We start from the raw sequence: 27984 nt of genomic DNA on the forward strand, positions 1-27984 counted from the left end.
CAGAGTATAAAAGGAGCAATTTTGGAAATCATTACCTGTGGAGCTCAAACGTGCTCTAAAATGAACATTCATGTACATAAAGATAATAAATTCTTCGTTTACGAGGATAAATCAGATAATTGGCAGAGGTATTTGTACACCATTGAGGACACATTTATGAATAGAAATATTGATTTGAAATAAGTACACATTGTCCCTTTAATATATTGTGTTAATAATCGTAAATGTCTCTCTTCAGGCCTCCTCTAAGAAAGGTCTGTTTAGAGTATAATCAGGGATGTTGGACAGAATGAAAAACGAAGAACACTTTGTCAGCGAGTTAGGCGACACAGATACACACACATACAGATGACCTTTGACCTCCAGCTGTGATCCACTATCAACAGGAAACTGCAAAGGTCTTGGCTCCTAAATGAGGTCTTTCATCAGACGGCTGTTACTCCGTTACTCAGGGATGTTGAAATTTTCAGTTGAGGAGATGGTGTGTTTTTTTCCCCGAGCTTGTATCTCGCCTCGTTTCTGCGCTCAATCTCACTGCACCTGCAAAGGAGAACATGTCAGTTATGCTTGTTAATTATCTGCATCTTGTAAGACAGATGATCACATATAGAAAATGAAAAGAGTTACATTTGAAATTTGTGTGTGTGTGTACGAGAGAAAAGGGGTACATGTGGTTGTCTCATTTGAGACTGAGCCAAATGGTTTTCGTTAATTGGCCGTGCAATATCACACAGCTGGGACTGATTAAAACTCTATACCGTGAAGAAAGAGAGAAATTAGGAGAGGAAAGAAAGAGAGAGAGAGAGATGAGGAGAAGAAAGAGCCAGAGAAGGTCCCAACATGTGCTATGCTCATGTGCATACTAGCCTATGGGATGAGTGAGTTTTAGTTGATCGCTGGCCTTAATATTTATATCTACGAAAGCTACAGAATTTTAAAAAAATGACTTCAGATGTCAGGATGAATATCATAATAACCTGTACAGGCCAATCTAAAATCAAAAGAAAAAAATGCTTAAAGAATGCTCAGTTGTCTTTGTCATTATTTACATCATTCGCATTACTAAAACACATTAAAAATAATGTGGTAACACTTTATTTCGATGGTCCACTTTAGACATTCTAATAACTAAAAGTAACTTTTCAACTACGTCATTAGTATCAGTAGACTGTCAGCTTAAAGGTGTAGTTCATTAAATTTACTCACCCCCTTGTCATCCAAGATGTCCATGTCTTTCTTTCTTCAGTCGAAAAGATATTAAGGTTTTTGATGGAAACATTCCAGGATTTTTCTCCATATAATGGACTTCAATGGGAACCAAACGGTTCAAGGTCCAAATGACAGTTTCAGTGCAAACTGCAAACTGTTCAAAGGGTTTTAAACGATTCCAGACGATGAATAAGGGTCTTATCAAGCGAAACGATCGCTCATTTAATAAAAAAATAACAACGTTTAAGTTTTATAAGCTCAAATGCTCGCCTTGCTCTGTTCTGTGATGCGCGTTCGTGACTCTCCAGTTCGAACTCGTTCATCAAAATGAACGAATCTTTTTCCGAGTCATTTGTTCGTTTCATTCGTTGAATGAACCAAACGACTCGGATAAAGATTAGTTCATTTTGATGAATGAGTTCGAACAGTTTGTTTAAAGCCCTTTGAACAGTATGCAGTTTGCACTGAAAGTGTCATTTGGACCTTGAACCGTTTGGTTCCCATTGAAGTCCATTATATGGAGAAAAATCCTGGAATGTTTTCATCAAAAACCTTAATTTCTTTTCGACCGAAAAAAGAATGACATGGACATCTTGGATGACATGGGGGTGAGTAAATTATCAGCAAAAGTGAACTACTCCTTTAAAATCTGCTAACACTTTATTTTGTTGGTCCCCCAAAAGACATTCAACTCACTCGACTACAAGTAAACTTATTCTCCTAACCCAAAGCCTAACACCTAACCATAACCTAACAGTCTACTGACAGTCTACTAATACTCTAATGAGAGTTACTTGACATGCAGTTGAAAAGTTACTTATAATTAGTAGAACGACTAAAGTGACTATCGAAATAAAGTGTAACCAATAAGGTTTTTAACCCACATACAAAAATGCTTTAAAATGTAATTTTTTTTATTTAAACAATGAACACTGGGATAAATAATGTGTTTAATTGTTATATTGTTTTGGGGGAAACATGTTCCAGACACGCAGACGGGTCTTGTGAGACTCATCACCTCACAAAATGACCGATTGAATTTATTTTAAAGTGTTTCATTTCTTGTTTTATTCAGGGTCTGTCAAGAACTTCAACACTGATAGAAGGATTTTGAGCAGTCTTACCAAAAAAGGTAACAAGCTGGGATTCTGAACAGCTGGTTTGTATAACAGTCCATAATTGTGTTGCATTTGGAGCTGAACACATCATCTTCCCTGTATCCCGCTATACGCTGCCCTAAAGCGGTCATACAACTCACAGAGACCTGCTGTGGTCCTGCAACCTGACGGCTCTTACACTAAACGTCAATCTCTACTGCGCGGACCACAGCTTTTTCATGAGATCGCACAAATACCAAGAGAAATTCCCTGGATCTGTCCTCCGTCTCCCCATCTCAATCTGCTTCTGGAATGTGACTGTCCTTCTTCCTAAATCCTTCCCTCTCATGTCATTTACATACTACTCCTTAATCTTCCCAAATCCCTCTCTCACGAAAGTCAGTCGGGAATTTTTCCAGAAGAGGAGGAAAAGCTGTCTGGACTGATATTTTATTACTCTGAGGGAATTATGGAGGGATTAGAGAGGAAATTGATGAGGAACACCACTCTGCGATGTCTTTCTCTCGCTCTCACACTCTCTATGGAAGTACGCCAGTGCTTTGTGTTCATGGATATTTTGATTACGTGGACATGAAGACATGCTTTGAAGGCTGAGAAATTCATAAACAGTCGATATTCATAAACAGAGCCACCTGTGCGTACCTCAGATACAGCCAGACAACCAACAGAGTGAAGTACTTACACATCAGTGCTATTCACCTTTCATTACCCTCTGATTTTAGGGAAAAGTTATGAGTAGGGTTAGGTTTAGGGCTAGGGATTGGGTAAGGACTACATTTTGGGACAGGAATGTTGATCCAGGGATTGGGTATTGCCGTCTTGGCAAAATCATTTGGCAAAATGGCCATTTGAGGAGAGAGATTATAAGAGTCAGAACCAGAAACAAAGTAATCAAATTCTGTTGAAAGTTGGAGTGAGCAACATATGTGCCAAAAACTCAAAACTAGAGAGATGATCACAGCTCTCTCCACTGAGATTAAACGGGCATTCAGTTTTTCACAATAACGCAAAAGACAACACAGAGTAGTGCGTGTCACAGTGGTATATCTGGCATTCTCCTCTCTTCTCTAATCAACACATTTTGCATGTGACCACTGAAAATCAGCAGATCGTACAGGACACAACAGAGCAGGCAAGTGTGTGTGTGTGTGTCTTAAAATAACAATGCACATCTATATCTACATTTACATATGCCTTCCACAAAACCAGAAAAACATGTTTCTGCTCTTGTGAATGATTCAAAGAAAAAAATGTCTTTCATATGTGTCAAAGTGTATTTTAACTTGCTGTGCCTTGAGAAGGCCAATCACTTTTCTTTCAGATTAAAATTATTGTCTTCATTTACCAACTCACATACTTTTTGCCATTCAATACATTTTTAAACGTACATCTCTTGCTCTGAAATACGTCAACTGAAGAACAAATGCAGTTTAATGTTAACTATAAAGCCGCAAGGCCTACAGAGTGAACACTGCAACAAAATAAAAGTCTACTTTTTAGCATAAATATGCAAACATGCATAAAACAAGACACGTTTTCTTGAGACGGAAATAGATGTTACGTTGTTTACCAAAAATAATTTAATATGGTTTTGCTAAAAAATTATAATGAATAATTATTTCCCTGTAGGGTCAGAAAAATAAACTTAATTCAAAGGGAAAACAGCTTTATTTATCTGAACCCATAGGCAAACATTAGTTTTTCTTGTTATAAGCATAGACCTCATTAAATTTCTCTAAAACAAGACTTAATATCTCATGTCATTTTTCTTCAATTTATTATTAATATCAAAGGTCATCGAACCTATGAATCCCATCATTGCAAACATTAATTCAAGCTCATTTCCCGTTCTGGAGGTAAACACTCTTAGAAGAAAAGGTTCTATATAGAACCTTAAAAGGTTCTATCAGCGCTATGTATTTGGAACCCCTAAAAGGTTCTATACGCTCTTAAAAAAGGGTTCCTCTGGGTTCTATATAGAACCCTGGGGTTCCATACTTGGCCAATAGAACCTTTTACCAACAAAAAAAAAATGGTTCTATATAGAACCATTTTGGAGTTCCATATATGCAGCGGGGGATGGAACCATTTCTGGTTCTAAATAGAACCATTTCTTCTAAGAGTGATGCTTGTTTATTTGTGTATGGATTGTTTAGTGTTATAAAAGTTGGACTGACATTCTGCAGGAGTGAATGTGGAGAAAATACAGCTCTCCGCCAGCACATGACACACTAACAGTGGACACAGTACATCACCTCACACACACACACACTTCATTTGTAATGAATGCACCTGCTGTTCCTCACTTTTATGGATTATGCAAATGTTTATCAAATTGACTGTTTTAAAAAGGAGAAAAATCTGACACTCCGGCACCTGATCTCTCCTTGTCACGGCACATTCCAGTCCGCCTGGCTGCTCGTTGGTTCTAACAGGATTACGGTTCTGCAGGGGAGAACCGCGGGGCGCTGCAGTGACCTGTGGAGAGATGAATATGAGTGTGATGTGTTTCAGGAGGATTTCTCAAAGTCACAAATGTTCTCTTTTAATTTGGGTTTTAATAGAGGTTTATAAAGGATAGTTAAAGGACAAAACCTGAGGCTATAATTTAAGCCCAAATTTTATAGCTGTATTAAAAATTGCTTAGAATCCTAATAAAATATTATTATTTAATACTATTAAATGCATGTAATTGAATTATAAACAATATAATTGTATTCAAATGATATAGCCTATATATTATTAAGTTTTTTCATAATATATATATATATATATATATATATATATGTGTGTGTGTATATATAATATATATATATATATATATATTTTTTTTTTTTGTGAAAAAATGTATTACCCTTTTCTGGAAACACATCTGCATATTCATGACATCATCCCTCGAAGCTTATTTGCATTAACATGCTGGGAAATTCTGAGCGAATTATTACATCATTGAGATGATCTCATGCCTCTTGTCATAAAACTGATTAATATGGACATCTGAATAAAACAGCACAATAAAACAGGTATAAGCCCCACGACTGCTGTGTGAAGTTCAAATGAGTATCGTAAAATAACCGGAAAACTTGTTCACTTGTTGTAAATTGTTCAGTTTAGTTCACTAACCGTTTTCGTTATCATATTATACATTCACCTATGTTGACATTGCTGATTGTGAAAGATACACAAATAGTTAGTGAAATGGCTTATGCTATATAACAACACATGTCGGCTAAATGCAGTTTATTGTAACATTATCATGGACGAGCACATAGCATTAGTTCAACGTCAAGCTGGTAAAAGTAGGCTATTATTGTAACTGCAGTGGGAGTTTACATTAGTTTCCAACATGATGTGTGATGATTTCGCCGTTGCGTTGAAAATCTCCGTGTAGCCCCCTGGCCAGTAGTAAATGCTCACTCGTGAGATCGAGCACACACACGAGCACGAGCGCTCTTGTTGCATTCTGAAACATCACCGCTAGAGGCCGCTAAAAAACGCAACCAGCACCTTTAAATAAATCAAATACCTACAGGCATTGGTTGATGAACAAAACAGTAATCTCAATACTGCATTTTACACAAGTAGCAGCAACATTATTGCTTTAATACTAGCAGTGGTTCTCAACCAAACTTGGAAATGTGGTTCATACAGTATCAGCTCCATCTGTGATAAATCACAAACCTGTCAGTTTCATAAACTGTAAGATTAAGCTCCTCCTTCACAAAACAGGTAAAACAGAAAACACCATTATTCTCCTGTCTCATAAGACAGCGAGTGGAATCCAGAGCACAGATGGTAAGTACAACCGCACAGACTGAGAGAAGAATGTTTGATAGATTATTACATTAGGCAGGATAAATCATTTTGAGTTAACGAGTAAAGACTCAAACGTATTTGACACGGTCTAATCTGAAGCTTTTCAGTTATATTATTTGCAGAATGCATTAAGTTTAAGTGTTATAAACAGCACAAAATAAACACTATGCTTCCACTACCACTTAAATAATTTTATGATCACAAAATGCATGCATTTATGTTCAGTAATACACTATAAAACAACTTTAAAGGCTTACACAACCTAAAGGTATGAACTATTAACTAGACCAGGAAACAACAACAAAAAAAAAAAAAACCCAACAACCAGTCAAACCAGCTTGATCTATTTGTGTTCATTGTTTTTCTTCCTCGTTCCTGTCATTTGATTACATAAAGTCTTTGAGAGAGTAAAATATATATTTTTTTCATTTAGTATATTATCTTTATTTGATTGTGATGGACACAGAATTCAGTTCAGCAGTTCGGGAAACACAAACACCATAATGAATTATGATGAAGACGCAGATCATCACAACACTTGTGATGGAGAGAAAAGGTGAGAGAAATATTTTTTAGCATTTGTACATTGAATCATATTTATATAGATATAAATCACACATAAAAAAAAAAAATATATATACACTATATAATAATATTTTAAAGAAGCATATTCTTTATATATGTTATTAAGTGACAGATTGCAAACCAACTTCAAAACAACAGTTTACAATTTGAGATCAAAAATACAGCTAATTACATTTTATTACCAACGGCATTGACAATCTTAATATAATTTGAGTGAAAGTGATGCTGAATTGCTCTGAACTATGAAGATGGATTTTTTTTTTTCAGTGCTGAAGATTCTTCGTTTAAACAAAGGTAAATCCAATTACACTCATGTTTGCTATGGGCCTATGGCTTCATAGCTGTGCTGCTTTTGATCCTGTAGCAAGACGTAAATAATGTTTTCATTGCAAATAACCTTTCATTAATAAAGATTAATGACACCAACATATTAATTTACCTGAAAATAATAAATTAAACTTTTGAGAGATGATTATTTTAAGATTAATTAAACATTTAGATTAATGAAACCAAATAATTTGTTAACTTTCGAGAAAAGCTTGATGTTTTTCAGGTCTCTGGAGAGATCAGGATCACATGTCTCCAGTGGTTTGTCCATGAAAAGTGACAAATCAATGAAAAAACCAATTGAATTTAAAAAAGGAGATTCTCAGTGTGATCGGAGGTAAATAGAACTATTTTTATGTGACGTAGCTTTAATGGTTTTGGCATCAAAATAATGTGATGGTTTTGTCAATATAAAATTTTGCTAAAATTTTTTAAATAAAAATAAATTTTTTTAGATAATACAAATTGTCCTGAACAAATCTTTATGACATCGACTTTTATTTGGAATTACATAATCATTGTTTAATGGTGAGATTGATTATTTAGTTTTTTTTTTTTTTTTTTTCAGGTCTCTGGAGAGATCAGGATCACATGTCTCCAGTGGTTTGTCCATGAAAAGTGACAAATCAATGAAAAAACCAATTGAATTTAAAAAAGGAGATTCTCAGATTGATCAGAGGTAAATAGAACTGTTATAGAACTGGTTTTGGCATCAAAATAATGTGATGGTTTTGTCAATATAAAATTTTGCTTTTAGATAATATGCTATTGTCCTGAAAAAATCTTTAGACTTTTATTTGGAATTACATAATCATTGTTTAATGGTGAGATTGATTTTTTTTTTTTTCCAGGTCTGAGGAAAGATCAAATTCATCTGATCCCAGTGTTTTGTCTATGAATAGTGACAAATCAATGAAAATAGCAAATTATTTAAAAAATGAAAATTCTCTGTATGATCAAAGGTAAATCTATTCATGTTTTATTTGCATTCGTTTTAGCCATGATGATGATGATTGTAGCCCTAAAGTTAAAAAAGAATTTTGTTTGTGAATGTTTAAAAAGTATTTCCCCAATCCACACTAAATTTTATTTATTATATTTATTCTCTGATCCCAGTGCAAAACAAATGAAAGATGAATCAAATATACAACAGTGGTATTGTATCATTAAAAACACCTTTAGTGTTCATTCAGTGTTCACACCAAGAAGGTGCACTTCTGCTTCCCAGGTCAGAGAGGGTGTACGGGGGTCTGATGACTCACCAACCATATTAATTGCAGAGAACAAAAATTAATACAGATTGTTTGCTGTAAACTCTCACCAGATGCAGGGTTTCAGCAATAAACGGCAGAACATCTCATATTTCCTTATCCAGTTGCCATCATGCTGATCTCTCACATGATCTGTTTTTAAAAAAATGAGAAATAACAAAGTAAAATTAAATTTAATTCATTATTCAATCAATTATCTATGCTTATTAGAGTCATTACTCTTATATTTTTACAGAAGTCACAGTCTTCATTAGTAGAAACATCTAATTAAATTGGCCACAAAAAATGACATTACAGAGATTACAAAAAAAGGAAAATACATATGATATCATAGTGTTTATCTGTTGTTTATATTTATCTGTTATATATATATATATATACTGTATATGTGTGTGTGTGTGTGTGTGTGTGTGTGTTTGTGGCCATTTATTTATGTAAATGGCTACATAGGCAACAGATTCTGTAGTTTTATTACTTTCGACTGAAAGAAATTATATTTTTTTCAGACATAATGGTTACAGACATAACCGGCAAACACATGATCCAGAGATCTACCAAAGATTAAAATCTTGCTTGAAAAAGAAGCATCTCTACATTTTTGAAGGGCTTGCAAACCAGGGAAACCCAACACTTCTGAATGAGATCTACACAGATCTTTACATCACAGAGGGTGGAAATGGAGAGATCAGTAATGAACATGAAATTAAAAGGATAGAGAAATCATTGAAGGCTGCTGAAGGAGCAACAATACCAATCAAATGCAATGACATCTTTAGAGCTTTACCTGGACAAGACAAACCCATCAGAACTGTGCTGACGAAGGGAGTCGCTGGCATTGGAAAAACAGTCTGTGTGCAGAAGTTCATCCTGGACTGGGCTGAAGAGAAAGACAATCAGGACGTCCAGCTCATATTTCCACTTCCTTTCAGAGAGATCAATCTGATGAAGGACAAAAAGTTCAGTTTAGTTGGTCTTCTTCAAACATTCTTTATGGCAGAGACAAGTTCACATCTGATTCAAAACTCCTCTGTAGTTTTCATCTTTGATGGTCTGGATGAGTGTCGTCTTCCCTTAAACTTTCACAGCAATGAGACTCTACGGGATGTGACCAAAGAGACCTCAGTGGACGTGTTGTTGACGAACCTCATTGTGGGGAATCTGCTTCCCTCGTCTCTCATCTGGATCACCTCCAGACCAGCAGCAGCCGATCTCGTCCCGTCTGAGTGTGTCCATCGAGTGACAGAGATACGAGGCTTCAATGATCCACAGAAGGAGGAATACTTCAGGAAGAGAGTCAGTGATCAGACTCTGGCCAATACAATCATCACACACCTGAAGTCCTCAAGGAGCCTCTACATCATGTGCCACATCCCAGTGTTCTGCTGGATCTCAGCCACTGTTCTGGAGAAGATGATGAGCGAAGCAGAGAGAGGAGAGATTCCCAAGACTCTCACTCAGATGTACACACACTTCCTGATGGCACAGATTAGCATCAAAGACACAAAGTACAATGAGAAGAATGACACGAACAGAGAGATGATTTTTAAATTAGGGAAACTGGCTTTTCAGCAGCTTGTGAAAGGCAATGTGATCTTCTATGAGGAAGACGTGAGAGAGTGTGGCATTGATGTGACAGAAGCATCAGTGTACTCAGGATTGTGCACTCAGATCTTCAGAGAGGAGTTTGGCTGGTATCAGGGGAAAGTCTTCTGCTTTGTTCATCTGAGTATCCAGGAACATCTAGCGGCTCTATATGTGCATCTCTCCTTCCACAACAAAAATGTCCTTGCAGAAGGCAACACACATGAATCAGAAATGAATGTGACTGTGCCAATCATACTCAAATGTGCAGTTGAGAAAACGTTAGAAAGTAAGACTGGACATCTCGATCTCTTTCTTCGCTTTCTCATGGGACTTTCGATTGAGTCAAACCAGGCCCTCCTAGGACGTTTTTTTGGGAAAAGAACCATTATCCCCCAGGACTCCTCGGAAACTACTGAGTACCTCAAGGATGAAATAAAAATCGCTTGTCCAGAAACAAGTATTCTTCTGTTCCACTGTCTTAATGAACTTAATGATCATTCTCTAAATGATGAAATCCAAAAATACATAAACTCAGGAAAAGTCGAAGAAATCCAGTCCCAAGAACATTGGTTGGCTCTATTGTTCATTTTAATGACATCAGATGAGAAGTTTGACGAGTTTGAACTCTATAAATATGGTAGATCAGATGCAATCTTTAACTGGCTTCATCCAGTGATCAAGCTGTCTACAAAGGCCCGGTGAGTACTTTTCATAATTTATTATATTTGTGAGTGCAACAAATTTGTTAATATAAAAAAAAAAAAAAACTGAAAAAAAACAAAACAAAAAAACAGCAACAAACAAAACAAAACAAAAACCATCTAAACAATCTCACTTTCTTTTCCAGGTTGGATAATTGTAATATTACAGTAACAGGCTGTGTAACGCTGTCTTTACTTCTTTCATCACAATCCAATGTGAGAGAGCTGGATATGAGCAACAACAAACTGCAGGACTCGGGAGTAGAAATACTCAGTGTCGGAGTGAAGAAATCATGCAATGCCAAACAGATGTACGCTTCTATGGAATAAATTTAAATATAACAACGTTATAATACACAATGTACATATACAATCATTTAACATTTTTCTATGTCACTTCAGAATTGAAGGATGGTTCTGCAATGTGCCAAATAAAGAGAACAAGTTGGAAGATTTTATAAGTCACACTGCTGGACTACAGGACATAGAGTGTAGACTGGAATCTTTGAAGTAGGTTAACCCTAAATAGAAAACTTTAAATGAGTCATCATGCAAATTGTGCATGCATTTCTGCCAATTGATCGAAACATTCTCTTCTCTCTAGTCTGAAGAACTGTGGAGTAACAGGAGCGGGCTGTGTTTTCCTGAGCTCAGCTCTGAGTTCAAACCCTTCTCATCTGAAAGTGCTGGACTTGAGCAGGAATAACATTGGAGACTCAGGAGTTAAACATCTCTGTGCTGCTCTGAAGAAAGCTCAGTGTGCATTGGAAATACTGAAGTGAGTTATAGTGAGCTAGCCCGTTCTCATCCTTTATCGTCACATAGAACGCTATATGACAAAACGGCGCTATACTACGCACATGGCACCCTTTATCATTAATATAACACGCGCACCCAAGTCGTCATAAATCCTTTAGCGTAATGTGAGACTACCCTACCCCACACCTAATCCTACCCATCACAGCGCGTTATATTAACGACAACGGGTGCCATGTGCATAGTATAGCGCCGTTTTGTCATATACCGTTCTACTAACAAACTAACTGAATAATGAAATATTGATAAAGACTGTGAGAGAAACATATCTCTGTTTGAACCACATTTCATTGAGTTCAGAAAGATTCAACTGTTTTTTAAGGCATCATTTTTCAAATCCACTCTGCTTTCTTAAGGTTGTCCAACTGTAATGTTACACATGAAGGCGTGACAGCACTGACCGAAGCTCTGAAATCAAATCCATCCCACCTGAAAGAGATCGATCTGCTTGAGAATGATCTGGAAGAGTCAGACTTGAATGCGATCTCCATGATCCTGGAAAAGTAATCAAAAAACACCAATACTTATGATGACTCTATAAACACTTAACCTTTCAACAATAAGTAATCTCTCAATTGTAAAAATGTATTAAGAATTTTTGCAAATCAAATCCTGATATAATCAAACTTCAGGTAAAAACAGATCACATTTTCAATGGACTGAAAGTTTGGAGGGTGTAATGTAGAAACATTTCAGTTATTCTGTGTTGATGTAAAAGGCGACGTCCGCCCCCACACAGTGTACGTGTGTGAGTCTGTATGCGACCGGGGAGTACGACTATCCAGTAAATAAAGTTGGAAAAGTATTCTTAAATCCACATCTGGCATCCTTATTGACAGCTCAATAAACATGCATGTCAGACCGATTAAAACAGGAAGTGACATTACAGATAATATGGTTTTATATTCTGTATTTAAAGTACATTATCAGTACATCTTATACGAGTTATGCTGCTATTGGACCATTTGAAGTATGCTAAAGAGCATTGAAAATATTAGATAAGAAACCTTCATCATATCATCATTATAATATTCTAGATAAATAAATATACGTTTTTAAATTTAGCGAATTTAAATTTTTTTAAATCAGCCTGTCTAATACTGTATATAAGGTTATCCATGGTCTGGCGCCTCCACCATTAAGTGATTTTATCAAAGAAAAGTCTATCAGTGCTGTCGGGTCTCGAGTAACTAAAGCCACTATGAGAGGGGACTTTGACTTGCCGTTTAGGCGAACCACCTTTTCACAGAACGCTCTATCATACCAGGGGGTGAGCTCCTGGAATAGTATTCCTCAGTCATTGAGGGAAAACACAAGTTTTCCTATTTTTAGGAGTCGTTTAAAAGTATGGTTGAAGGACACACAAATATGTGAGCATGTTTAGTAATCAGTAGTCTACATATCTGATGTAAAATAGAGTTAGTGTTTTATAAAACTAAAGAGGATAGAATTATTAGTGTGAAATGGGTTGTGTAATAGGAGTTAGGATAGCATGGGTGGTGTAAAAGGGGTCAGTGTAATATGGCTTATCCTAATATGTTGTGATCACTGTTATTGTCCTTGCTTCTGTATATAGCCTGTGCATAGTGTGTCTGTATCTATTTGTGTAACATCTACCTGCTTGGGGGTCTACAGATGGAAATTAGCCTATGGCTATATATCTGGCATATTTACATATGTGAAAAATGTTCATTAATATGTATTGTCCCTTGTGTCTTTTTCTACAAATAAAATAAATAAATAAGCACATTTCTGGTAATAATTTACAATAAGGTTCCAATTGTTAAACACAACTAGGCCAAAGATAAAAGGGGGTAAAAATCTAATAACGCATCCACTATTCGTAATCCACTAATCAAAGAGTGTCTCAAACAAAACACAGAATAACCTTCATTTGATATAACAAACCTTTTAAACTTTAGCCAAATCCACAAATGATTTAATTCTCAAAAGCCAATACTGTCATGAATGCCACTCTCATGGTCATATGTCGTGTAAAGGAATTTATTGAACTGCATTTTCTGTTCCTAATGTTTCTGTTTTCACTTCCTGTTTAGATCCTTTTTGCTTAATAGGTGTTTGTTTCCATAGTTACCCTCATTTGTTTCCATGACTGTTAATCACCAACACCTGTCCTTTAGCCAGTTAGCCATTTGCTGCGTCCCAATTCGCTTACTTATACTACTGTATGCCCTAAAAGTATGTACTCTTTTTGTAAAGAAAAACTACATACTTTTGAGTGTGTAGCAAAAGAGTAGGCAAGCTTTGGGACATACTATCACATTATCTTTAACGCATGCTGCATGCATCCTGTCACTGTAAACTGCCCTGTCAATCATCTCATCACAGTTAAAATCCTCCATTCAATCTAATTTGATTTCCTACCGTTTCGGAGAGCACGTTCATCTGCCAGTCGTGGGTATTTCATGAGGAGACTCTCCTCGTGTTTTCCATTTGAATATAATGATGCATTTAAAAAGTCATGGCTAAACGTGTCTTTACAAAAGTTCACAATGCTGCTGCATATGCAATATACTGTAATGTGGAGAACATTGAATAAATTCATTTTCATCAGGTTAGATACTAAAATTAATCACACAAAGCCCCGTGTCTTTTTTTTTTTTAACACTTTTTACTCGTGTTTATAGTTCTAACCGAATCCTCATCTACCACGCAATGGTTTGTGGGCAATATCAGCCGTTAGAGTGTGCACAGCATAGATATCATATAGAGACTAGATACCCTATTGGCCGCTGGAAAACCATAGACATATACACTAGAAGAATCTGATGCATTAAAGTGGAGGGGCTCCCCTGTTTCAAGATGGCGGCTCTATTGACGCATTCGTTCCAATGAACTGCCGTAGCCAAGGTGAGTTCTAGTGTATATGTCTATGCTGGAAAACGAGAAATCTGGCCGCCATCTTGAACCGGTCATATTCCTAGTCTCGTTGCGTGGCAGCAGATAAGATGCCAGAGCACTGTGGAGCATTTTCCTATTCTAATCTCCGGACCACCGAAAATAGTACTTTTCACAAGTAAGTCTTAACGTTACCATACTATTGGTTGTATTTTGTGAATAGAATATTACCAGATAATCGAGAAGGAGCAAGGATATTTGTTATAGAGCTGGTAAGTCCCGCCCCTTCAGCTAGCCCCGCTGGACCTCTAGGTTGAAAAATCGTCAATGCAAGTGAATGAGAGAAAATAATTATTTTCTAATCCCGTTTGAATTTTGCAATGAATGTGAACATATGTTGTCTCTGAATTTTTTATATAATGTTTCGTGTAAAGAATGCTACAATTTAGCGGGTAGAATTTTCACACGGTTAGACTTTGTGGACTACAACTCTTTCGACGTGTTTGATATAAATCACACCCACTAGCACACGGATCCCGCTAAACATGCCTGTGTCTTTGGTGCACTTCACCACCTTCTTTCAGGGTGAGGACAAACTAGTTGAGTGTGGTGAAAACCGTGATTTGTGGAGGGAAAATGTGTTATGCGGCGACGTCACATATGCGACGTGTAGTCTTTTTTCGTTATGTCTATTCCACAACTGCTAGCCAAAGAATCATACAATATACTGTCAAACTCGTTACATGAGAAATTATATAAAAAATTCACAGACAACATATGTTACATTCATGGCACAATTCAATTCAATTCACAATTCAATTGAGTTACCCCTCCAACTTCTAGTTTTATTGATAACCTATATCTTATCACATGCGATTTGGCTATTGATATTACAGAAGTCCTGTGGTAAAATTGCATTAACTTACTCCATCTACCCTTGTAAATTTAATCCGAATAGGGCTTTATGCTGCATTCATGTGCTATGGTAATTATGGTAAATACCAAAAGCCGACGTGGAAAATGCACATGAACACCCCCTCATGTGGTATTTATCACGGGGCAACTCGTAGAATATTTTGATGGACGAGTTGCCGAGATGAGATAACCTTTTGATCTTTTCAAAATGGCGGAGAGCACCGCGAATGGTAAACGCGTCGTGAATGGTAAAAATATATACTATTCATGATCTAGAAAATATAGGCTACAGCATATTTACCTTTTGAGTTTTGATAAATCATTTTCTTGCTGTTGCAGATGACTTAAGCCATCTAAAATAGTTTTAGCTAAATAAACAGGTCTGGAACATCTTTTTAACACATTACGACAACAAAAGCACTTGAACGCAACACACTGGTAATTACCAGTTCACAAGTGGAAAATATCCTATTTTCCATAGCACGTGAACGCAGCATTAGTCTCGACATTTTCCCCTCCCACATCCACACATACAATAAAAAAGGTATAGGCTTAATGTTTACAGACGTAAACACGTTGAAAAGCTTCTTCTCAATTTTTATTACAGGTGGCTGCGTTCGGTGGATGTGTGTGTGTGTGTGTGTGTGTGTGTGTGAGAGAGAGAGAGACGAGAGTGTCTCTTCGTGTGTATGTATGTGCGTGTGTAAATCATAAATTGTTTCTTCAACTTATTAAAACTTTACTGCTACTATCAGTTTCTGCTTCTTTATTATATTTATAGTGTGTGATTTCTAAAATACATTATATCCTTCATCACACATATTGTGTCTGGTCACTTTATATCTTATATCAGAATATTATATTACTGTTAAGCCTACAATGGATATTAAAATACGCCGAACCATGTGTCCTGTATCATAGCTACATGAATGACCTTTGCAGCAAAAAAACAAAACAAAAACAAAAACGTGTGAAAATCAGTTCAGTATTCAGTGAGGTATGATTAATTTAATGTGCTGACAGCTCATTTCACCTGCCATTCAGATTACACTGAGCGGAGCGGATGACCGGTTTAAGATGGCGGCTCCAATTCTTGTCCGTGCCAATAGGCAGTAGTGGTTGATAGGGCGTCTACCTATATGGTGCACAGAGACTATTTGGTGTGCATCGATCTACACTTCGGATTCTGACCGGATATAGTAGACCATCCGGGTATCTTTGAAACACTCATTTCAACATACTACGATTTGGGACGTACTAATTCTATTTTCGAATAAACTTTTTTTAAGTTTACCCATATGTTACAGGTCCCCTTTAAACATGATTTTGTTTCCAGCCAGACATTGAGAGGTTGCTAGTGGCTTGCTTTCCACTTATGATTGCAAATAGTATCAGGTAGTTAGTGGGAGTGACGCTGAGACTCTGGGCTATTGCCAACTTCCTTGATGCCACAACATCATCACATGAGGAGCAGGTTAGCCATGATAAAAAAATAAAAAAAAAACATTGTTCAGTTCGACTGATTCCAGAGGACCGTCAAGTTGAATTTAGAAGACACATGGTAAGTACAACTGCAATGTTTGATAGATAAATTGCAAAATGGATCCTCCTGAGTTAAAAGATAAAAGAATCTTTTTGCAGAAAAGATTTGCAGAATCTCACATTACATTGAATTAAATGTGAATTAATTGTTAAAAAAACATCTTTATGCTTTACCGAGAAGTTAAACATATCATCTTGAATGATCACAGACTGTATTTGTATTCTTATGTTTAGTCAAATATAGTCTAGTATAACCTGTTACACAAAAAATCTAGTAAAACCAGTTCTTAAAAAGAACGCTTGCATGCATAAACAAATGTTTCTTTCATTTTTCCAGCATTCTTGCAAAAAGCAAAGCCTTGACACATACGGATAAAAAGCATGTCTCTAATAAATACTAAAGGGAACAACGATTCCGGCACCTCTGTCAGTGGATTGAATGGGTGAGAAAAACATATTTAATTACTAGGGGTTTGTAAGGATACACAAAACTGACGGTTCGGTTTTCCCACGGTTTTGACGTCTCGGTTCGATTCAGTTCGGTTTAGAAAGTTTTATTTATTTATTTTTTTTTTAAAGTGGTTTAATGAAAAACACTGTCTTCGTCTTTAAATTAATTCAATTACAATTAAACGTAGGATTAAAAAAAAATCTGCTAATGCTGTAAACTATATCAGGGAGCCACATTACTATAACATTGAAGGTTGTACAATGTAGCCTAGACTTTTAACCTAAATTCAGACGCTATTTATTTTTTAGATATAATAATCAACACCCAACACATTGTATTAAAACATGTAAACTGAACATAAGGCAGTTTTTGCATTAACTTGTGTTTTTATTCTATATGTTACTGAAATATAATAATTTACACAGTTGTCATTTTCATGAAAGATATTTTAAACACAAATTAAATAACCAAGATTTCATTAACAGGTTAAGTAAAATATAATATATAGGCATGGTGCATTTATTTAGTGCAATAGGAACCAATGTTGTGGACACTGAATCACTTGCCTGTTGAGGTAAATATAATGAGTGACAAGCTATGCTGTTTTATTGACGTCTTTCCGCTGCTGAAACACTGATTGAGCGATTACACGAGTTATGATGCCTTTCAGTAAGTATCCTGCATCTTTCAACATACCTTCAGGTGTCCATTCTGTAACTGAGGAAGAGATGATCGCGTTTACTCGCGCGCCGCGCTGCCGCTTGTTATTTGGTGTTAATGGTGGTTTGGCTACAAAACTGAATTTGTTGTGTACTGTACAAATAAACGGTGCGAATCCACTTGTCCGTGCGGCACTTCTGTCGCTCTGCGCTCCGCTTTATTCCTATGGGTGACGTCACACGACTTTAACGCGCCCGCAAAGCATCCCGGGAAGGCAACAGAACTAAGTTTAATCCTAATGAAACTTTTATTATTAATCTGATTATTCTCTTAGCAAAATTCTACATTCATAAATGTAAGTTTACACATTCCATACTATCTTTTATTGCTTTTAATAATGAGGTCAAGCAATTATGTCAACACTATTAAGCTTTCTCTTAATCAAAAAGCAATAAAAACTGTGAATGTATGTAAACAATTTCATATTTTTTTGTAAATCTGTACTACCCCTGGCTAAACGTGATGTAAGTCTGTTATGTTTTCTGTTATGCTCTTTATGTTTTATGTTATACCTGCAATATTGGAAACTGCACAATGTATTTTCTTTTATAATTGAGAGGAATGTTCTTGTAAACTGTGCAATTGTTGAATAATAAAAAAAAAAAAAAAAAAAAAAAGAGTACTTGGAAAAAAAAAGCAAAAAAAAAAAAAAAAAAAGAACTACTAACGTTTTAGTAAAAAAAAAAAAAAAAAAAGCATCCCGGGAAGGCGGCGCTTCATTTGAAAAAATGCATAAAGAAGTAGAGCATATGGAGACGGAGGGAAGTCTCTCGCAGGTCCTCTGTTCTAGACTGGCCGCTGGCTCAAAACCTCGCCCATAGAGGTAAACTTGAGGAACGCCCATCAAAGTACAAATGTGGGGGTCGCGACACCACGCGACTGTCGTTTCGGACAAGTGGATCCGCACCGAAAGCCCCGTTCACACTACACGTGACGCGTTACCATTCATTATCAATGGTGAGCGGGCGACTTCCGGCGACACGCGCAACGGCGACCGGTGGAGCCCCGTTCACACTACACGCGACTTTGTTGCTGCAGGTCGCCAGTGGCTGCACTGGAGGGCGTTCCCCACTACTGGTTGCCTAGTAATGTTTCTGAGTGACATTCAGGGATGTTGCTCTATGTTAGACAACAAATGTGTTTTATTGCCGCTACAAACAAATATTTTGGAAGGAACGGAGTCAGTACGATGAACACCACTGTATGTACACGGTGACGGAGATATATCATCCATTATAGGACAGTTTCTGACTGCTAAAATGAGCTTCTCGTTCAACTTGCCTCGGTCAGACTCAGCACTTAAGAGTGACTCGCTCCACTGACTTCACTCCTATTGGTTGTCGCTCGTGAAAATCGCTCTTCATTTGCATAAAGTAAAAAATTTCTCAACTTTGTCGCGTCGCTGGACATGCCCCTCCGGTCGCGACCGCGAGTGTCGCCGGAAGTCGCCCGCTCACCATTGAAAATGAATGGTATCGTGTCGCGTGTAGTGTGAACGGGGCTTCGCACTAGACTCGACCAAGCGACGTGATAACATTCATTATCAATGGCGAGCAGGCGACTTCCGGCGACATGCGCGACAGTGACCATTGGGGCGTGTCCAGCGACGCGACAAAGCTGAGAAATGATTAACTTTATGCAAATGAAGGGTGATATTCGCGAGCGACAACCAATAGGAGTGAAGTCAGCGGAGCACTCTTCAGTGCTGAGTCTGACCGAGGCAAGTTGAACAAGAAGCTCATTTTAGCAGTCAGAAACTGTCCTATAATTGATGATATATCTCCGTGTACATACAGTGGTGTTCATCGTACTGACAACGTGACTGAATGGTTTCAGGCAACACAGATAGACTGATATTTGACCGTTTGCTGCAGTTAAATTGCCAGGATGGCAAAGAGCACTCACTGTTTCTCGTTCATCTTTAATATTATGCATTTTACGTATGTACTGATTCCATTTGTATTTAGACTTTTCCTTACAAAATATTTGTTTGTAGCGGCAATAAAACATATTTGTTGTCTAACATAGAGTAACTTCCGTGAATGTCACTCACAAACATTACTAGGCAACCAGTAGTGGGGAACGCCCTCCAGCGCAGCCACTGGCGACAAAGTCGCGTGTAGTGTGAACAGGGCTTAAGACATGAGGTCCATTGAGCCGGGCTGGGCGGGGCCGGGGTAGCAGGGGGCGGGGCGGGGCGTGTTCGGTTTGCAATGATAGTATCGCGATTCGAATCGTGAGTTCAGTATCGCGGTTTTTCAGTTCGGTTAAATATCGTTACACCCCTAATTACTTTGTTTTTGTATGTGTATGAATTTGTATGTTTACAGACTTAGGATAGAACTAGATTTACGGATCAACGTCAACATCAGTTTTGTTAAAAGGAGATCTGATTATTTTGAGGAGAAATTGTACTGCTATCATTTACAGTATGTCTAGATAATAGCTGTAATTAAATTCTAAATCCACTAATCGTGATGTTGAATGTCGCATCTGACAGTTTTGATCAGGAGAGATCAGATTCACCTGCATCCAGAGTTCTGTTTATGAGGAGTGACAGATCAATGCAAATACCAATTCACTTAAGAAATAAAACATCTTGAAAAACTAAGTTATTGTTTTCATCATTTCAAGTTTTCTAATCACCCATACAGGGAATATTTGAACCAAATGAAGAAACACAGACCCTTTCTGTTTACATGTATTATAGTAATCTGCTATTTAGAAGTACTGAAATGCAAAAAATGTTAAGAGTCATTGACCCTTATTAATTTTATATCAATGGAGACAGCATATGTGGCATTTAAAAAGGCAAGCGGGATGGATTACTAAAAGTAGGAAAGTAAAGTTCTTTAGCAAAATGTGCTTGCTATTGAGCTGTAATGTAACATGGAGCATGATAACATTAACCTTAATTTACATAGCATGACATAATCTTGTGTTTCCTCTTGCAGATTTATGGAAAGATCAGAATCTTCTGGCCTTAGTGTTTTGTCCATGAAGAGTGACCAATCAATGAAAATACCAATTCGACTGAGAAATAGATCAGCCATTGGAAAAAGGTAACGATGATTTATGCCAAAGGTTGTCATCACTGCAGTAGTGTGGTAAAGGCACATTCATGAGAAGGATGCAGTTTCCAGATCACATTTTCTGATCACTTCTTCTCAATGGTTTGTTGTTAACCTTCTCTAAAATGCTACAATTACACTTCTCTTAATTTTTTGTTCGTTTCACTCTCAGTCTTCAGCAGGAGAAATCGGACACACCTGACCCAAGTGTTTTGTCAATGAAGAGTGATCAATCAATGAAAATACCAATTCGACTGAGAAATAGATCAGCACCCATTCCCATTGGAAAAAGGTAATGACGATTTATTCTAAAGGTTATCAGAACTGCAGTGCTGTGGTAGACCGACAGTCACACAAAATCTCTATAGTTCTCAGACAAACAATTACTTAACGCATTTTAAGAACAAGGAAGCATCAGAGTACTTTAAACTGACTTGACAGATGAGAAGATGAGAGTCATTGTGGCGTGGCTGGATTATTTCAGTTTCTCTTAGTGGCTTGTTGTAAGTTCACGTAAGAGAAAAGATTCAAATACGATTATCAAAGACTAAGGGCAGAAAAATATTTTTTAATTATTAAGCTGTGTCTTTGGTGTGAGAGACCCGGGTTCGAATCCACTGTGAGACACCAATGTGTCCCTGAGCAAGACACTTAATCCCTAGTTGCTCCAGATGTGTGCGACCTCTGACACTTTGGATAAAAGCGTCAGCTAAAATGAATAAAAGTAAATGTAAGATTGTCTCACCTAAATGCTGGTCATGTTTTGAAGATACGTGTCATGTTTTCATACTTTTTTTGTGTGTCTATAAGGGATTTACACCTAAAATCAGATCAAGATGTTGAGAAGAATGGCACCTTTCCTGAAAGGTGTATTGGATATCAGTAGGTTAAATGTTTCAGAACTCATTTATAGTGTCTGAATTTGTGCATAGTTGTTGCTACTGACAAACATGTATTCAACAGACAGGATTCAGAAACACATGAAGTCAAGATTCAAAGGTTGAAATCACACATAGAAAAGAAGCATCTCTACATTTTTGAAGGGCTTGCAAAGCAGGGAAACCCAACACTCCTGAATGAGATCTACACAGAGCTTTACATCACAGAGGGTGGAAATGGAGAGATCAGTAATGAACATGAAGTTAAAAGGATAGAGAAATCATTGAAGGCTGCTGAAGGAGCAACAATACCAATCAAATGCAATGACATCTTTAGACCTTTACCTGGACAAGACAAACCCATCAGAACTGTGCTGACGAAGGGAGTCTCTGGCATTGGAAAAACAGTCTCTGTGCAGAAGTTCATCCTGGACTGGGCTGAAGAGAAAGTCAATCAGGACGTCCAGCTCATATTTCCACTTCCTTTCAGAGAGATCAATCTGATGAAGGATAAAACACTCAGTCTTGCAGATCTTCTTCATGTCTTTTTCCCTGAAACTAAAGAAATATCCAGTGACAAATATAAAGTGTTGTTCATTTTTGATGGTCTGGACGAGTGTCGTCTTCCCTTAAACTTTCACAACAATGAGACTCTACGGGATCAGACCAAAGAGACCTCAGTGGACGTGTTGTTGACGAACCTCATTGTGGGGAATCTGCTTCCCTCTGCTCTCATCTGGATCACCTCCAGACCAGCAGCAGCCGATCTCGTCCCGTCTGAGTGTGTCCATCGAGTGACAGAGGTACGAGGCTTCAATGATCCACAGAAGGAGGAATACTTCAGGAAGAGAGTCAGTGATCAGACTCTGGCCAATACAATCATCACACACCTGAAGTCCTCAAGGAGCCTCTACATCATGTGCCACATCTCAGTGTTCTGCTGGATCTCAGCCGCTGTTCTGGAGAAGATGATGAGCGAAGCAGAGAGACGAGAGATTCCCAAGACTCTCACTCAGATGTACACACACTTCCTGATGGCACAGATTAGCATCAAAGAGACAAAGTACAATGAGAAGGAGGACAAAGATAAAGAGATGATCTTCAAACTAGGGAAACTGGCATACGATCAATTGGAAAGAGGCAATGTGATCTTCTATGAGGAAGACCTGAGAGAGTGTGGCATTGATGTGACAGAAGCATCAGTGTACTCAGGATTGTGCACTCAGATCTTCAGAGAGGAGTTTGGCTGGTATCAGGGGAAAGTCTTCTGCTTTGTTCATCTGAGCATTCAGGAACATTTAGCAGCTGTATATGTGCATGTCTCATTCCACAACAACGGCAAAAACGTGCTTGAAGCACATGAATCTGGAACACCCGTGACAATGTTCAGCTTACACAAATGTGCAGTTAAAAAATCTTTAAAAATGATGAATGGACATCTCGATCTTTTCCTTCGCTTCCTCATGGGACTGTCACTAGAATCAAATCACAAGCTCCTAAAAGGGCTTTTGGTGAAGACGACAGACAGCTCCCTGGAAAGAGAGAAAACTATTGAGTATCTCAAGGAAACAATAAAAACAATCCCTTGCACAGAAAAGACACTTGTTATTTTCCACTGTCTGAAGGAACTAAATGATCATTCTCTCATTACGGAAATCCAAAGCTACATGACCTCCGGAAAAATAAACGACGACACTCTGTCCCCACATCTCTGGTCAGCTCTGGTGTACGTCTTAATGACATCGAATGAAAAGTTCAATGATTTTGAACTTCGTAAATACGAGAGATCAGACACAGCTGTGTTCAGGTTGCTTCCTGTGATCAAGTTGTCGAAAAGGATCTGGTGAGAACATGTAGTTGCTTGCAAAATAGCACATTACTTCTAATTACGCTGTGTAAATCACCATTTTAAAAATGCAATTTCATTTAACTGTATCTACCATTATATACACAGTACATAGCATCTACCTTAGTCTAAACAGCTGATACTATTCATGTATTTGTTCTGGCAGGATGCATGACTGTAATATCACAGAAAAAGGCTGTGCGTTGCTTTCTGCTGTTCTACCATCAATATCTAATCTCAGAGAGCTGGACTTGAGCCACAACAACCTGCAGGACTCTGGAGTGGAAATACTCTGTATTGGATTGAAAAGATCACACTACGACTTAAAACAATTTATGTATGAATTTTCAGTGAACCAAAACACACACAAAAATATGTCTATATAAGCCCTGTTTACATTTTAAAGGTTTTAATCAAATCTGTTGTCAGGAGGAGTCTGGTTTCTGATGATTCCAATCTTGATAGTGTCGTCTTTCTTACTGCTGGACTACAGGACACAAAGTGTAGGCTGGAATCACTCAAGTAGGTTTACTCTCTAAGCTCCAGATATCGTGTATTCTGGTTTACAAATGCGTAGATAGTATTTGCATACTTAATGATAATGATAATGACGACCTAAATGCTATTTTTTCTCTTCTCTTTGTAGTCTGAAGAACTGTGGAGTTACAGAAGCGGGCTGTGTTTTCCTGAGCTCAGCTCTGAGTTTAAACCCTTCTCATCTGAAAATGCTGGACTTGAGCTGGAATAACATTGGAGACTCAGGAGTTAAACATCTCTGTGCTGCTCTGGAGAAGGTTCAGTGTGCATTGGAAATACTGAAGTAAGTTACAACAAACTTAATTAGTATGTTTTGACCTTTATCTGAATCATTGATTAAATTAAAAAGTGTTATACAGTACAAACTGTCAACGGAGAGAAAATCTAAGGCTTTAATGATGTAACTCTAAAAGTAAATGTAGTGACTTTTGAATTCATGAACTTAAGAGTATTAATTCATCAACAAATTAAAATTATTTGCTCACCATTGTTACAATGCAGATTTATTTTTTCATTTAAATCCCAAAGGAGGTTTTATTAGGCAGTGTTTCCATAAAATGAAAGTTGGTAGTTATTTTAAAATGTCACAAAAAAAGCACCCCATATGACTGGTAGGTAATATTTCAAGCCTTCTAAGGCTGCACAATAACTTTATCTAAAGGACTGTAAAATATGGGCTTACTTCTTGTCTGGAAATTTAACTCAAGTGTCTTAAGTTTTCAAAAAAATATTAAAGTTATACATTATTGTGACTACTTGTGATTTTTGCCTGGCTTGTAAATGTTCATTTAACTCATGGCTGTAAGTTAACGTTGGGGGAGGGCGGGGTGATACAGAGCAAATAGGCCTACCGTGAAACACAGAGAAGTTGTCACCATTTTGAGTTAGCGCAGCTGCCAGCAGGAGTCATTACGCAAATTTGTGCTGAAATTTTTTTTAAACTCAGAGAATCAAGTTGAAAAAACAAATGTTCATTAGCTAGATAACTTGTAAAACAAAACATTTTGAGTTGAACCAAAGAATATATTTAAGTTGAGGTAACTCATGTTTTTAAGGCAGCAGGTGAACTTTCGTTTCTAAGTTTAATGATTTGAAATGTTTTACAGTGGGGACATGCGCTTATGTACAATCGACGTGTGTCACGTGACCAATTGCAACCCGTTCAAAATGTGGCCGCGGTTTCGGAATAGTATTACAGAGCAATAGCACACTCTCCCCCTTAAACTTCTATTAAGTTAAAACTACATTTCAGTAAAATGTTATCAATGTGGTCTACTTTTATGATATTTTGAAGTTGGAATTTAAATTACCATTCACTTTGAATGCGTAAATGACAGAATTACTAACTTTCTTGTGGTGAATGATTGCTTTAATATAATATGTATAATTAAGAACTTTTTTACTTGAAAGACTTTCAACCAGCAAAATCAACGCAGAAGGCTTTGAATCTCTGGCTTCAGCTCTGCAGTCAAACGCTCATCTGAGAGAGCTGGACCTGGGAAACAACAGACCTGGAGATCAGGGAGTTGAGCTGCTGGCTGCTGTTCTCCACGATCCAAACTGTAGACTGAAAACACTGAGGTTAACATATAGAAATCAGCACATTGTTTTTGATAAAGTTGGAAAACGAAGCATATTTTACAATTAATTTCTTTCTCAGGTTGGACAAATGTGGAATTACAGTGAAAAGTTGCACTGCTCTGGCTTCAGCTCTCAACTCAAAGACCTCCAATCTGACAGACCTGGATTTGAGTATCAATGATCTAGGAGACTCAGGAGTGAAGCAGCTTTGTGTCGGCCTGCAAAGTCCTCACTGTAAACTAGAGAAGCTGAGGTAAAAGAAATGAAACCTACACAGATTTCCACAAAAACTAAACCATTGATACCAATCTTGGTTAACTGTTCCGCTTGCCTGCTTTCTTCAGGTTGTCCAACTGTAATGTTTCACATGAAAGTGTGACGGCACTGACCGAAGCTCTGAAATCAAAAAATCCATCCCACCTGAAAGAGATCGATCTGCTTGAGAATGATTTGGAAGAGTCAGACTTGAATGTGATCTCCATGATACTGGAAAAGTCATGAAAAAACAGAAAAACACAAACACTGTTTAAGATAACCCTTAAAAAAAGAGTGGGATAACTCATAAAATACAGTAACCATCATTAACTCGTGGAAAGGATGTCATACTATATATGGATATTGTTCTGGATGCTTATAGAGTGTTAACTACAAACAATTTCTTTGAAATTTTATTTAAAGTACTAGATACAAAAAGATCATAAATATTGCTCATAAGTTAGGTGGAAATACAGAAACTGTCAAATTAAGATACCTCAACCTGTTACCAAACCATTCTTAAATGTACTGCTGTTTTACAATGTTAAATTTACTGCAACATGAATATTATGCTCACTGTGAAAATTAAATACATTACATTAACATCTTTTTGCATGTGTCAAGGAGAAAAAAGGAAGAAAATGACAGAACTTAGAAGCTGTACATGAAAACGACTGCTGGTATTATATACATCACGAAGAAAACAATTAAAAACTATCATATGTACAAACAAAATCCTAGATTATGTACAGTGAAAAAAGTTTTAAAAATAGATCTGTGACTATGAAATTCTTGTAATGATTCAATTCAGCAGTTTCGAACATTTAATCAAATTACATACACAGATTTAATTATTTGCGCATGACCTCTGGTTGTAGATACTCAAAAGGTAGAGACATGGATGTAAATTAAATTAAACTGAAAAGAGGGAAAAATAAAAAGACTGAAGGGTTGACAAAAAGAAACCAGGAAGAGCCGTCAGATTAAGTCATTTACTTTGCTACTTAAAAAGATTGAATACACAGCACATGAGTAACCCAAGACTAAATCTTATCTGGATCTATCTTCTCATTCCCTTTATTTAAAAAAAAATAATTCAACAAATAAAGCGATATTATTTTCCATTCAGCAATGCCTCTAAAAGCTCCATCTGGCCTTCATAAAACAAACACATACTATCCAAAAGGTCTGTTAGATTAGTTTACAATGGCTCAAAAAAAAAATATCTCCCGAGGCAAAAGATCCTTTTGAATATAACAAAATTTGATCCACAGGGAACAATTCCTTCTTGCTGATGATGACGATCGGCCATCCTGAAAAGATCCTGAGGAGAAAGGCGTGTTTGCACTTAGTTTAAATGGTTCTTTCCACTTACACAAGGAGGACAATTCCCAAACTTTATCCTGTCAAAAAAATACTGCCTCGCTGCCTGGATCAAGAGGGTCAGAAACATCTCATCCGGGGAGACACATTAAGTCATTTTAATTGTCGGCAAAAGGCCAGTTTGAAAATCCTTAGACATCATGAAGACAATCAGGGAAGAAAATGAGAAAAAAAAAAAACCTTGTAAAAGCACAACGCGGTCCAGAAAAGTGCAGTTTAGCTCATTCATTCTGATCTTCATACCATTCATATTCCATTAAAGTGCAAGAGTGATGTGAAATATTCCGTCTCTTCCGTAATTCATGCTAACCAACATGATGCATTGTTTTGTTCCCTTCGTCACAGCTCAGACAGGAATCTTTGTGTCTTGTCTTTGATGCATTCCAGACAATAAATCCTGGATGCTGCTCAGGATTTTCCTCTGATGTGCACTGCACGAGATTCCCATTTTGGCCAGATCCCTGTAAAAGAGCAGCACAGGGCATATTTAGTGAGCTGTAGTCATCTTCAAGCTCATCA

At 37.2% G+C, this 27984-nt stretch overlaps 2 protein-coding genes and 1 long non-coding RNA gene across 4 annotated transcripts in view; 1 reads left to right on the forward strand and 2 right to left on the reverse strand.

Annotated features, from left to right (window-relative positions):
- Positions 1–38: 38 nt before the first annotated feature.
- Positions 39–8593, reverse strand: LOC148973376 (uncharacterized). The gene is made up of 3 exons (XR_016146905.1): positions 8377–8593; positions 4704–4805; positions 39–540 (listed from the first exon to the last, which is right to left on the reverse strand). It is a non-coding gene; the product is annotated as an uncharacterized LOC148973376 (long non-coding RNA).
- Positions 7622–26685, forward strand: LOC120483306 (uncharacterized). The gene is given in 16 exon segments (XM_089121524.1): positions 7622–7734; positions 7907–8017; positions 8833–10608; positions 10758–10906; positions 11100–11121; positions 11216–11389; positions 11784–11930; positions 20771–20798; positions 21470–21478; positions 21977–23706; positions 23876–24046; positions 24139–24231; positions 24356–24529; positions 25657–25827; positions 25907–26080; positions 26172–26685. Coding segments are annotated over 16 exon segments (5154 nt in total). The 5' UTR covers positions 7622–7666; the 3' UTR covers positions 26329–26685.
- Positions 26480–27984, reverse strand: part of epha4l (eph receptor A4, like) — a 49236-nt gene continuing 47731 nt past the window's right edge. For both annotated transcript variants that reach the window (XM_039678677.2, XM_039678676.2), the window contains exon 17: positions 26480–27926. In XM_039678677.2, coding sequence (XP_039534611.2) covers positions 27812–27926 — 115 coding nt within the window. In that variant the 3' untranslated portion in view covers positions 26480–27811. The remainder of the gene's footprint in view (positions 27927–27984) is intronic.

Source organism: Pimephales promelas, chromosome 16, assembly GCF_988280905.1.
Source record: "Pimephales promelas chromosome 16, fPimPro1.hap1.1, whole genome shotgun sequence".
Lineage (NCBI taxonomy): Eukaryota > Metazoa > Chordata > Actinopteri > Cypriniformes > Leuciscidae > Pimephales > Pimephales promelas.